Here is a 13,428-nt window from a genome sequence, read left to right as displayed (position 1 = left end):
CCAAAGAATGTACCCGGCGCCAGAGCGAGGAGCCCGGGCTGGAGCCGCGCACGCGCAATCTGTATGACTGAAGCCAAATAAATAAGGAAGTGCCATTGCCAGAACCCAGTTCTCATTGGAGAGGAGAAAGCTCCATTATTTGGCGCCTGCGTCTTACAGCGAGCGGGCAGGCTTGCGACGGCGTTGCTGGCGGGAGCAGCTTCAACGCCGGAGCCTGAGGAGCGATGCCGAGGGAAATCATCACCCTACAGTTGGGCCAGTGCGGCAATCAGAGTGAGCGAACCTCCGGCCCCTCCACTTAGCCGGGTTCCTTAGATTCAATGGGCTCTCGCTGTGAGATCCTGGACTCCATCTGTCCTTCCCAGAATTGTAGTTCTCCGAAAGGCGGGACATCCGTGACCCAGTGTCCAGTTGCCCAACCCGAGGGGTCCTTCCTTACCCAGTCGCTGGCATACAGGAGCGAGTCCTGGGGCTTCACTTCTTATTCCTGGACCCAGGCGCTCCGCCCCCCAGTTCCTAATTGGAACCTGCCGAGGTCCAGATATCTTCTTTCTCCCCCGCCCGCCTCCTCCCCCCAGTTGGGTTCGAGTTCTGGAAACAACTGTGCGCGGAACATGGTATCAGCCCCGAGGGCATCGTGGAGGAATTCGCCACCGAGGGCACTGACCGCAAGGACGTCTTTTTCTACCAGGTGCCCCCAGCGACTTGTCCAGGGCCGGCCGTGGCCCGGGGGTCCCTGAAGGGAAGGGCAGCGGCCTGGTACTGGGAAATCCGCTGGGCAAAAGGGCCAGGCGGCTGGCTTGAGGAGGGAGGGCCGGCAGGAGCCAGTGTTGGGAGGACTGAGGACTGGGCAGGTCCTAGCCGATTGGGCCCCTTCCTGGACTCCCCTTGACAGGCGGACGATGAGCACTACATCCCCCGGGCCGTGTTGCTGGACCTGGAGCCCCGGGTGATCCACTCCATCCTCAACTCCCCCTATGCCAAGCTGTACAACCCAGAGAACATCTACCTGTCCGAGCATGGAGGAGGAGCTGGCAACAACTGGGCCAGTGGATTCTCCCAGGTCATTTGCTATTCCCTGGCAGGGCCCACAAGTCCCTGTGTGGCCGCAGGCTCTGTGACTTCTCAGAGAGATGAAACCAGATCAGGATGTATGAGAGCTGGAAGGAGAGAGACATGGCTGCAGGGAGTTAACTACATAATATTAAGAACCTGCACTAGCTGGTGCTGTGTGCCAGGCTATTCTAAGTGCTTTACATGTGTTAACTTATTTAAACCTCGGAGGTACTACAGGTTCACAGCCTCTTATCTGCCTTTCCAGAATCCAAAAAGCTCTGAAGCCAAAAGAGCAGCAAAACCAAATCTCAATGGAGACAGACTATTTTAGAGTTTCTGTCCATTTTATTGTTATTACTCATACCTTTCATTACAGAAATATTAATGTATTTGATTAATGCACCTCAGATCTCCTCTGGGGTTTTATTTAATATACATATATGTACCATATTATCTTTCTAAAATCTGAAATATTTTGAATTACAAAACATAACTGGCTCCAAGGATTTTAGATAAGGGTCTGTGGACCTCTATTATTACCTTCATTGTACAGAAGCGGAAACAGGCATAGAGAAATCAATAACGTGCCCAGAGGCACTCAGCTAAATGGGCTGCAGCTAATGTATGAACCCAGGTAGTCTGGGTATAGAGTGCTTGCTTTTAACCACTGTGCTGTACTGCCTCTCAATGTAGATTAAAAGCAGGGCAGGGGCCGGCCCATGGCTCACTCGGGAGAGAGTGGTGCTGACGACACCAAGGCCAAGGGTTCGGATCCCTGTATAGGGATGGCCGGTTAGCTCACTGGGAGAGTGTGGTGCTGACAACACCAAGTCAAGGGTTAAAATCCCCTTACCGGTCATCTTTTAAAAATAAAAGGCAGGGCACCTATGCTACAAAAAAGTACTTTCAGGTGCTATAAGGAGAATCAAGGGTGGCTATTCTGAGGTCATGACCCTCATCACATGGTCCTATCCCACTCTGACCCCCCCCCCATGTCTGTCTGTACAGGGAGAGAAGATCCATGAAGACATTTTTGACATCATAGATCGGGAGGCAGATGGTAGTGACAGTCTAGAGGTAAGTGTCCCAGGAATGCTGGTGGGAGCCGACATAGGGAAGTCTTGGCAACACCCTTTAGAAGCTATCTATTCAGCACAAGACCCACCCATGTACCCTTTGCACTGTACAGAAGCTACTGGGCCTTGCTGGAGACAAGGCAGAGTCTCCTAAGCTGTACATGTAAAAGGACCGTAGGGGAAGGAAGGGCTCAGTAAGATAGGAGTCCAAGAAATTGTGGGGTGAAGGGCCAGCCTGTGGCTCACTTGGTAGAGTGTGGCACTGATAACACCAAGGCTGCGGGTTCCGATCCCTAATAGGGATGGTTGGTTAGCTCACTTGGGAGAGCATGGTGTTGACAACACCAAGTCAAGGGTTAAGATCCCCTTACCAGTCATCTTTAAAGAGAAAAGAAATTGTGGGGGGTGAGTCCAGTTTGAAATTCTGCTACTAGATACCTGGACACTGTTGCCCATTCTCCATGCAGGGCTTTGTGCTGTGTCACTCCATCGCTGGGGGGACAGGCTCTGGCCTGGGCTCCTATCTCTTAGAACGGCTGAATGACAGGTAAGTCTGTGTTTGGGGGACTAGGAGGAGACATGTCCTCCAACTTGGTTTCCCAAGTGACTGGGAGGCCCTGCAGATAAACATCCCTATGTGCTGGAGTAGGAAAGAGCCCTTCTAGTCTCTCCTATAGTGAAGAAAGTGAAGTTACAACAACTGAGAACCCAATCACACTCCTAGTGGTGGGAATTGGAGCCTAGGATCTGGGCCAGGTACGAAGGTCCAGGGAGTGTGGCCAGATTAGGAGCTGGAACTCTAGATCCTAAGATGTCTCTCTGCCCTTCTCCCTTGGGGGTTACAGAGTTCCAAAAGTCAAGTTTCCCTTCTCTACTGATCCTGTGACCCACCCAATTTCCCCTTCCAGATTTAGCTGCTTTCCAGACAGGTGTTGGGGAACCTCATGTTCACCAAGCTCCAGTCTGTTGCCCTGATCTTTTTCTCCCAACCCCCACCAGGTACCCCAAGAAGCTGGTGCAGACGTACTCAGTGTTTCCCAACCAGGATGAGATGAGCGACGTGGTGGTACAACCTTACAACTCACTCCTCACGCTCAAGAGGCTGACCCAGAACGCAGACTGTGTGGTGAGTCCTGGATGCTACCTTTCCCCACTCCCAGTGTCCCTGTCGACTTATTCATCTTCATGCATTTAAAAAGCCCATTCTGAGCCCTCCTTTGCCAGAGGCCTGTGCAAGTCCCTTTTAGATGGGACTCTCTGGCCATGAGGCTCAAAGGATATTAAGCTTCAGAGCCTAAGTTCAGGCGGGTTTCCTATTTTCACTGTTCCCATAAATGTGCCACCCTCTTTTGTCCCCCCAGGTGGTGCTGGACAACACAGCCCTGAACCGGATCGCCACAGACCGCCTGCACATCCAGAACCCGTCCTTCTCCCAGATCAACCAGCTGGTGAGCACCCACTACCCACTCCTGGACTCCTTTGGACTGGACACCCTCCTTGCTGGAGGGCCATCTGGGGAAGGGAGGCTCATCCAGGCCAAAGCCTATGAAGTGACACCCCTGCCCCCAGGTGTCCACCATCATGTCGGCCAGCACGACCACCCTGCGCTACCCTGGCTACATGAACAACGACCTCATCGGCCTCATTGCCTCGCTCATTCCCACACCCCGGCTCCACTTCCTCATGACCGGCTACACCCCCCTCACCACGGACCAGTCAGTAAGAGCAACCCTCAGTGGCCCAGGCCAGGCTGGCCCTGGACCTGGCAGGCCCCAACCTAGTCTCTCTCTTTCCCCCACTACCCCAGGAGCTGCCCTCTGCAGCTCCCAGAGGCTCTGCGCTCAGGCACAGATCTACAGCTTTCTTGCTGACATGCTCTCTGTCTTCCCATCTTCCTGTCTTCCCTCTGCCTTTGGCTCCTGCAGGGCTTGGGTTGTATGGAGTTGGGTTTTGCTACTGCACAAGGGCACGAGTTTGCTGAGCGGAGGAGGGCTAAGACCGTAATCCTGTGGCAGAGACTCAGTACAGACCTGAATCTAAAGACATTCCCCACAGAGACCCTCCTACCCCGAGTCTGACGGGAACATGTGTTGACCGCTGTTCTCTGTCCATGAATCAATGGACTGTGCCCTGAGTGCTGGCCTGGTCCCTGTGACCCACTGTCCCATCAGGTGGCTAGCGTAAGGAAGACCACGGTCCTAGATGTCATGAGGCGGCTGCTACAGCCCAAGAACGTGATGGTGTCCACAGGCCGGGACCGCCAGACCAACCACTGCTACATTGCCATCCTCAACATCATCCAGGGAGAGGTGGACCCCACCCAGGTGGGTGAGGCCCCTCAGTTCTAACCCCTGAACCTGCAGGCCTAGAGGAGAGGCTACCATCACCACTCCTGTGCCCACCCCAGGTCCACAAGAGCCTGCAGAGGATCCGCGAACGGAAGTTGGCCAATTTCATCCCCTGGGGCCCAGCCAGCATCCAGGTGGCCCTGTCCAGGAAGTCTCCCTACCTGCCCTCAGCCCACCGTGTTAGCGGTCTGATGATGGCCAACCACACCAGCATCTCCTCGGTGAGTCTCGTAGTTTGCACCTCTTTTCCCCTAATTGGTTTCCTGATTGTGACTCACCTCTCTCCATCCCAGTTGCCCCTGCTTCCAGCTTTTTTGCTGTAGTACAGCCCAGCCTTGATTTCCTGGCTCTCTGGGCCACATTGTTTCTCAAAATTCTTTGTCGCCCTTGCTTTCTGTTTACCCCAAGCTCTTTGAAAGGACCTGTCGTCAGTACGACAAGCTGAGGAAGCGGGAGGCATTCCTGGAGCAGTTCCGCAAGGAGGACATGTTCAAGGACAACTTTAATGAGATGGACACGTCCAGGGAGATTGTGCAGCAACTCATTGATGAGTACCATGCAGCCACACGGCCAGACTACATCTCCTGGGGCACCCAGGAGCAGTGAGTCCCCCAGGACAAGGACCCTCATCTGCCTTATTGGTTGGGCCAGGCCCCATCTGACTGACCACCCCCTCAGAGCACAGATCAGGGACCTCACACGTCTCTTTCTCATACACACACGTACACACATTCTCTGTTGGCCTGGGGACATGTTTCCTTCTCCTCTTATGAGACTATCTTTAATAAAGCAGTGGACATAAATGAAGTCACTGGTCTCTTTGAAGGCTTTAGAAACCGGGCAAGGGGATGCCTGTTCTTTTACCATCACTCTGATGGAGTCCCTCCCCATTTCTAGCATCTTCAACTCTGAGCAAACGGTCTCCCCCAGATTTTCCTTCTGCCTAATTTTGGAGAACACAGGTGGGGTTTGACCTACCTGAAATTCCTTTCCAGGGTGAATAGGCCCACAGATATTACCTTGTTCTCTGTCTGGCCCCCTTTGGATCCCAGTTGCCTCTCACAAGTCACTATATTAGGTGAACATTCCACCCGTTTCATGTTCCCACATCAGAGAGTCCTGTTGATTACAAAATCTGTGGGCCTGAGGCCACCACCCCTACCACTAGGCCCTGGGCAAGCAATGGAATCAGACCAGCTACCTTTAAGCTTCTTGCAAACAGGGTGGTGCTGGAAAGACAGTCCAGGAGATCCACTAGTTTCAGGCAGCTGGAGTCTAGGAACATCAAGTCAAGAGGACAAATTTATTCTTTTATTTTATTGTTTCCATATAATGTATGTTTGTTTGTTTGTTTATTTATTTATGATTCTTTGAAAAGAATAACAAAGTTTGCAAACCTTTATCTAGACTGACCAAGAAAAAAAGAGAGAAGACAGAAATTACTAAGATCAGAAATAAAAGCAAGGGGCTGGCCCGTGGCTCACTCGGGAGAGTGCGGTGCTGATAACACCAAGGCCGTGGGTTCGGATCCTATATGTAGGGATGGCCGGTTCGCTCACGGGCTGAGCGTGGTGCTGACAACACCAAGTCAAGGGTTAAGATCCCCTTACCGGTCATCTTAAAAAAAAAAAAAAAAGAAAGAAAGAAAAGCAGGGGCGTGGTAGAGCAGTTGCTTCTATTATGCTGGAGTGGGCTTTGAGGAGAGAAATGTCCTCCTCTTTTTCTGGTCTTTGCTGGTGACTCTCCTTGTGTCACTGCAGTTGAGTGTCTGGTGGGCTGCCTGCATGGTGGCTCTGGCTACTGTTGTGTTGAGCCACTTTTGCAGCAGCCGTGGCTGTGGTGGGCCGTCCATGTGGAAGTGGTGTTTTTGGCATGCTCCTTGCCTGCTTCCAGGCGGGGAATGCTGCCCTCTGTTCCTGCCTAGTGTCCCGGGTGTGCTCTGTTTCTTCAAGAGGCCAAATTGAAAACCTGGACTGCAAGCAGGGTCAAAAGTTTTTCCACAGCTAAGGCACCATATTTCTGTTCTCAGATGGTCTATTTAAAGGACAGCGACTTCCACTTCTGGTCAAAGACTGTAGGGAAGTACTTGATTTAGGAGCCTAAATCTTCAGGATCGAAAGGGCAAAGCAGCTTCTTCTTAGTCTGTGGTGGATTGTCCGGGCCCCATTAGGGTCTTATATACCCTAAAGGTGAGGATTACAGTGATGGCTAATATGCATGCATACACTGTGATAAGTACATTCTTTTGTTTAATCCTCATGACAACCTTACGAAGTGGTAGACGTTATTATTAATCTCATTTTATAAATGAGGAAACTGAGGCCAACAGACTTAGATTCAAACCCTGGTTTGACTGACTGGTATCTGTGTTCCTAACCATTGCACTGTCCTGCCTTTTGTGATAGTTTATAGGCTGGTGTAGAATCATCCTATTTCTGAGGACTTTTGGAGCCCCTGGATGAGCTCATGATTGTCAGAGGTTGTGGCACGTTGAATACCTGTGTAGAGAGGGTAGATTGTATCCTTGGAGTGGGGGTAAGGGGTGTCAGCCTCAACTGGCCTAAATATACTACAAAGTGCCCCCATCACCCAAGTCAGGGTAATTGGCAACTTCTGCCTGCCCTCAGGATGTCTGGGGTCAAAACCAGAGGGTCAGGCTGAGTGGATCAGAAGGATTGGGGCTGGCAGAGCTCAGCACAAGGGTGAAACACCAGCCCAAGCAAGTTTCTGCCACTCTTACTGGGGCTGAAGAGTACTGAGGAACTTTGGGCAAATTGAGATCCCCCCCCCTTTTTACATTAGAGCATACTTGCTCACTATTGGCCTGGGGATATACTTTTCCTCCCATGAACCATTTATCTTTAATAAAGCTCTGCATGTGAACAGAGTGAGCACTATACAGGTCAGACCCCTATGAACAGAGGGGATCCTTGTAGGACTGATGAACAGACAGGCAGTCAGAAGCCAGGCCCTGGGTTGCCTGAGGGATGGCAGGGAGGCCACAAGCCTGTCACCATTGCAGTCAAAGCAGCCAGGCTGTCACTATCAGTTGCCAGTGTCTGCAGGGGGCTGACTCAGGGAGAGCCAGCCTGGTTGGTATCAACCAGCTGCCTGTTCTCTCAGTAGGGAGGAAGATGACTTCAGCAAAAACCAGTGTACACCTGGTCCCTTCTCAGCTTCACTTCCTCCTTCTGCACCACTGGGTACCTGGTCTCAGTTCTCTCCCTTAACTGCCCCCGCCCCTGATGACCAACCTTTCTTCACTTGGGGCATGTGCAGGAATAGCTAGTGATGAGTGGGGGTCATGAGCTGGCAAATGTAGAGAGGCTGGTACATATTAATGGCCAGCTGGCCCACTTCCAGGCCACAAGCAGGTCCTCCTTTGCAAGATTCTGTTAGGCAGAATGTAGAGTCCCAGGCAGGAAGAAATACCCAGGTAGTCCAGAGTAAAAGCCATGTCTAGATAGTACTACAGTCACCAACCCAGAGGGGTGAATAAATACCCTGGGAGGGAGAAATGGATCCGCAAAGATGTCTCCTTTTTCTGACTGCTGAGCACCAGGCATTGTAAGAACAGACTCACACTTCAATGCCAACTTCAGAACCAGGTCCCTCCCACAAGGCTATTTCCAGATCAACCATCACCCCACACCAGTGCAGCCCCTCCCTGTTCTTGGCCAGCAGCAAAACCCAAAGTGTGTCAACTAGAGGGCAGTGGGAGGCCAGGTGGAAAGGGAAGGAAGCCTCTGGGAATCAGGGCAGCAGGTGGTGCTGGTATTGAAAAGTCCCTGTGGTCTGAGAAACTACAAGCCACAGAGATAACTGTCCCTGCTGAGAGACAAGCGTTGCTGTGGAAAAGTTGGAGAGAAAGCAGAATGCTCAAGCCTGGAACAGGAACTTCTTCTTGACTAAAGGAATAAGAGGAAATTAGCCATTTAAAGGTAATGTTCCCAGAACACTCCATTGTCATGTGACCCCAGGGACTCTTGAACATGCATGAGACAAATCTATAGCAGGAAGCACATAACCAAAAACAGAGTTGTGTGAAGGAATCTGAAACTTACGGATTGCAACTTTGGGAAGCATATTGAGATGAGGTAAAGAGGTGACAAGCACAGTGGGCACACACACTGGACAAAGTGTTTGGTGGGTCAGTCTAGTAAGCCTTATCCATGGTCTCTGCCAGTTTGCAAACATTCTAGATCTCCCTAGAATTGGGCACTCAGTGGAGAGTCGGTTAAAATCCAACATACAGTACACTGTCCAGCAATGCCCATCTCCAACACTTGCTCCCTTTCCATTCCCTCTCAGGCATCTTAAGCAGGGAAGGGGCTGCCCTAGAAAAGTAACGAAACATTTTCAACCGACATTCTGGTTAACCAACTCATCATTTATAAGTTTTAATTAAATTCCACAGGGCCAAATAACCACAGTGTAAGAGGTAAAATCAAGTTTCTTGCAAAGCTACAGGCCCCGGCAGTTAGAGTCCAACAACCCATGAGACCCAGTTGGAAATGTCCTCCTCATATCTCACTGGCATTATTATCTTAGTGATGCTGGCCATGGAAGCTGGAGGTAGCCATTCTTCCCTCCAACCCTCAAATCCATTACTGAGTTATTAATAGGGGACCAACTCATTCTGGTTTTAGCACTGAAACTTTGACTCCTGAGAAACCCCTCAGATTTGGTTTTAAAAATGAAATGCCCACATTCCCTCAGTCATAGGAAAATTAGGACAGTTGGTCACCCCAAATTAAAGAACACCACAGAGAATGACTGGAAAATCTTGAAGCAGTATGTATGAGGGATTAGGGCTGAATTAAGGCCTGGTAGACATTTGTTCATAAATTAAGCAAGTTTTTATTAAAAACAGAGACCGAGTTGCCCATCACTAAGCTTCCTAATGAACCCAACTTAAAGAGGCTCCCAATTTTATTGGAGAGGGGAAGTAGCATTGTTGCCATCTGTACAGCATTTTACCCTGCATGATGCACTTTCTCAAGCATGAATCATCTGGGCCCTTAGAGGGAGGATTTTTGTCATTTATCATCATAGGGAAATGGGCTCAGGAAGGTTAAGTAACTTGTCCAAGACCACACAGCTGTTAAGTGAAAGACACACTTGACCTCAGGTCCTCTGGCTCCCAATCAATTCTTTCTGCCACACCCCGTGTCTAAGAAGTGCTCAGAGGTTTCCTGTGGCCTGAATTGCAGTTGCAAATTCTTGAGCTGAGAAGGAATGTGATGAAATCTGTATTTTAGGATGGTTAGTTTGGAACTGGCTTGAAGAGTAAATTGGTACCATTTAGTGTGAAGTGAAAAAGCATTCAGTGGTATTTCATTTTTGTTTAAAAAATATGGATATAGAGTTATCCTTCAGTATGTGGGAGATTGGTTCTAGGATCTCCCTTAGACACCAAAATTCATGGATGCTCAAGCCCCTGATATAAAATGGGGTAGTATCTGCATATTACCAATGCATATCCTTCTGTGAACTTTAAGTCATCTTTAGATAACTTATAATACCTAATACAACGTAAATGCTATGGAGGGCCAGCCTGTGGCTCACTCGGGAGAGTGTGGTGCTGATGGCACCAAGGCCGCGGGTTCGGATCCCTATATAGGGATGGCCGGTTCGCTCACTTGGGAGAGCGTGGTGCTGACGACACCAAGTCAAGGGTTAAGATCCCCTTACCGGTCATCTTAAAAAAAAAAAAAGTAAATGCTATGTAAATAGTTGTTATACTGTATTGATTAGGGGATAAAGACAAGAAAAAAGTCTGTATACTTTCGGTACAGACAAAAGTTTTTTTCAAATATTTTTGATCTGTGGTTGGTTGACTCTCCAGATGTGGAACCCACAAATATGGAGGGCCGACTATATAGAAAGAGATAAAGATCGAGATATATAGAGAGATGGAAAGAAGACTGAAAACAAGTATAATAAAATATTAATAGGAGTTACATTTGGCCAGTGGTATTATATGTATGTTTTTCTATATTTTCCAAATGGTCTGTGATGGATATATTTTACTTTGATAACCAGAAAAAATAAATTTTAAGCATAAATGAGTAGAAGTGTAAACAGGAAGAGAAACCAGAGGTAAAGAGCCCACACATGGATAATGCCAATAAAATAGATATGAAAAACAGATGCCAATAACAGAACAGAAGAAGAAACCTATGGTGTTATTCCACCAAGATCAAGGGTTCGGATCCCCGTGCCAGCCAGCCACCAAAAAAACAGAAGAAGAAGCAACCTAATTGCTTGGGGGTGGATACATCTTATTTCTCACGGATTCTTACCCTCTATCTGAAAACTATGGGAGACATGAGAGTTTAGGATTATTTCAAAATCAAGTGGATATATTTGATTCAAGTTTAGAATTCCATAAGAATAGCAAGCAAGGAAAGAAGCTCACTATTTTTCATATTATGGACAACAAAAAAGTTAACATCCTAAATTAACTTTTTATAATATATTGCATTAGTATACAATTAACATACAATATATATACAGCCCTGCACTGCTTAACGAAAGATCAATTCTGAGAGATGTGTCATTAGGCAATTTTGTCACTGTATGGACATCATGGAGTGTATTTACACAAACCTAGAAGGTATAGCCTAATTCACACCTAGGCTATGTGGAATAACCTACTGCTCCCAGGCTACACACCTATGCAGCATGTTACTGTATCAAATACTGTAGGCAATTGTAACACAATGGTAAGTATTTGTGTATCTAAACATACCTAAACATGAACAAGGTAATGCTTTGTACTACTGTGAAGGTTCCGATGTCACTAGGCGATAGGAATGTTTCAGCTCCATGATAATCTATGGCACTATCATTGAGTATGTGGTCTATTGTGGGCCAAAACGTCATTGTGAGGCACATGACTGTATTTATAATGTTTATAATATTTACAATTAATATACAATATCTATATATTAATATACAATATAAACGGATATGAAAAATTTTAACAAAACTATTAAAGTGATGGATAGTTAAATACTTAAAAAGCTAGAGAGGGATTGCTGAAAGTATATAATTTTTGCATGTCATCATGTTTTATTCTTGTGGTTTTTCAAATTAAATAAAATGTCTCAAAGTTGTTCAATTTTAAGTGCTATATGTATACAATACAATATTGAAAATACAAAGCCATATTGAAAATATTGCTGAGCATTGCCTGTACATCAAGCACTGTTCTAAGCACTCTGCATATACCAGTAGAGCTCATTTAATTTCCACAACCACCGTACGGACAGGCGCTGCTATATCCCAGTTTTTACAAAGAGGAAACTGACACTGAGAGGAAAGTGAGACTCAGGGTCACACAGAGAGTCAGTGGTCGAGGTAGGTTTCTCAGCTTTCCTAGAAAGAGAAAACTTAGGAGGAGTCACGATAACTGCCAAATATTGATGGGCTGTCAATTGCAAGAGGTGGGGGGACGTATTCTGTGACACTCTAGGAGCAGAACAAGGACCACTGGAGAGAACTACATTGGGGCAGATTACAGCTCCCCAGCAGAAAGAATTTCCACATGAGCAATACTGTCCCCGGGCAGATGAGTGGCTCTGAGGACTATGAATCCCCCTCCACTGAACTCAGCAAGTTCTGCATGAGGGCTTGCCTGCAATAGACAGATCCATTTATTTATCCAGAGTAAAGGAAAGGGCACTCTGGAGAGCCAAGTTCACGTACAGTTATGTACATGACTCACAGGTGAGCCTGTCAAGTTTTGATTCACAGTCTACTTACTCTTACTTGGGACAAAATTCTAAACTGCTTAGGTGTGTAAATTCCTAGACCAACACAAATTTGAAGGAGAAAGGAAGGGCTAGTAGGGACTCTAAAGTAAAATCAGTTAGGAACAGAGCTATCATCCTGATAAGGAGAGATATTACGAAAAGCAAAAGCAATAAGCAGCCATTTGGCTTAGGGGCAAACATACCTTCAAAGGAGTCTGGGGCAGTGCAGCAAAATAGAAATGTTGGTGCTCATGGCACATGCCTTGAGTCGATAGGAAAGATTAAATTTTGTTCAGTATAATCCATTTAAGAAAGGAGACATAAATAATATATTTTACAAATATTTCCATTGAAAATAGTTGTTAGTGCTAGGTTTGGCAGCACATGAACTAAAATTGGAATGATACAGAGAAGATTAGCATGGCCCCTGTGCAAGGATGACATGCAAATTCGTGAAGTGTTCCATATTCTTCAAATAATCCAATTAAAAAATGGGCAAAGGAGCTGAATACACATTTTTCAAAGGAAAAAAAGAAAAAGGAAGGAAGGAAGGAAAGAAGGAAGGAATGAGGGGAAGGAGGGAGGAAGGGAGGAAGGAGGCCACACACTAATACATTGAACTTTCAGAAGGAAAGAACAAATCTATGGTTACTAGAGGTGGGAGTGGGGGAGGGAGAGGAGGGTTGAGGAGGCATCAGGTAAGGGGCATAAAGAATAATTACAATTTGTAATAACGAATATGCTAATAATATTGACTTGATCATCACACGTTGCACACAGGTAATGGTAGTTAATGCTGTACCCCCAAAATATGTACAATCAATTATGCTTCAATAAAGAAGAAAAGAAAAGAATTTTTAAATGTTTTGAGTTATGGGACCTAGACAGATAAGCCTGGTTATCTGGAAAATGTTTTAAGTTTCTTATCTACATGGGACATCTTTTTTTTTTTTTTTTCCTGATAAAAATGAAAGGGTAAAACAATGAGAGTCCACTGCTTTTCCACTGCAAGAGGCAGCAACCTTCCTCACGGCTACTGGCACTCTGTTCACTGTTTTCCTGGCAAGTCCCCCTCCATATTGTAATAATGATGATTCACTTCCCCGCCTTCCCTGCTGGCCTATGCATTTCTTATGAGCTGGGACAGTGTCTTTTATCTCTGTTTCTCTGATATTTACTGCAAGTCCT

At 47.1% G+C, this 13,428-nt stretch overlaps 1 protein-coding gene and 1 non-coding gene across 2 annotated transcripts; both read left to right on the top strand.

Moving 5' to 3' along the window:
- The first annotated feature begins 88 nt into the window (after positions 1–88).
- LOC134388094 (tubulin gamma-1 chain) lies at positions 89–5,270 on the top strand. The gene is made up of 11 exons (XM_063110871.1): positions 89–273; positions 579–691; positions 896–1,063; positions 2,065–2,133; positions 2,600–2,679; positions 3,132–3,258; positions 3,494–3,580; positions 3,702–3,851; positions 4,304–4,456; positions 4,540–4,701; positions 4,889–5,270. Exons 1-11 carry the CDS (start codon positions 225–227, stop codon positions 5,084–5,086), a joined length of 1,356 nt encoding a protein of 451 aa, XP_062966941.1. The 5' UTR covers positions 89–224; the 3' UTR covers positions 5,087–5,270.
- A 7,335-nt stretch (positions 5,271–12,605) lies between these two features.
- LOC134389763 (U6 spliceosomal RNA) lies at positions 12,606–12,712 on the top strand. The gene has a single exon (XR_010024739.1). It is a non-coding gene; the product is annotated as a U6 spliceosomal RNA (small nuclear RNA).
- Positions 12,713–13,428: the final 716 nt, after the last annotated feature.

Source organism: Cynocephalus volans, chromosome 10 (genome assembly GCF_027409185.1).
Source record: "Cynocephalus volans isolate mCynVol1 chromosome 10, mCynVol1.pri, whole genome shotgun sequence".
NCBI classification, from domain to species: domain Eukaryota; kingdom Metazoa; phylum Chordata; class Mammalia; order Dermoptera; family Cynocephalidae; genus Cynocephalus; species Cynocephalus volans.
This window is presented reverse-complemented; position numbering and strand designations above follow the sequence as displayed.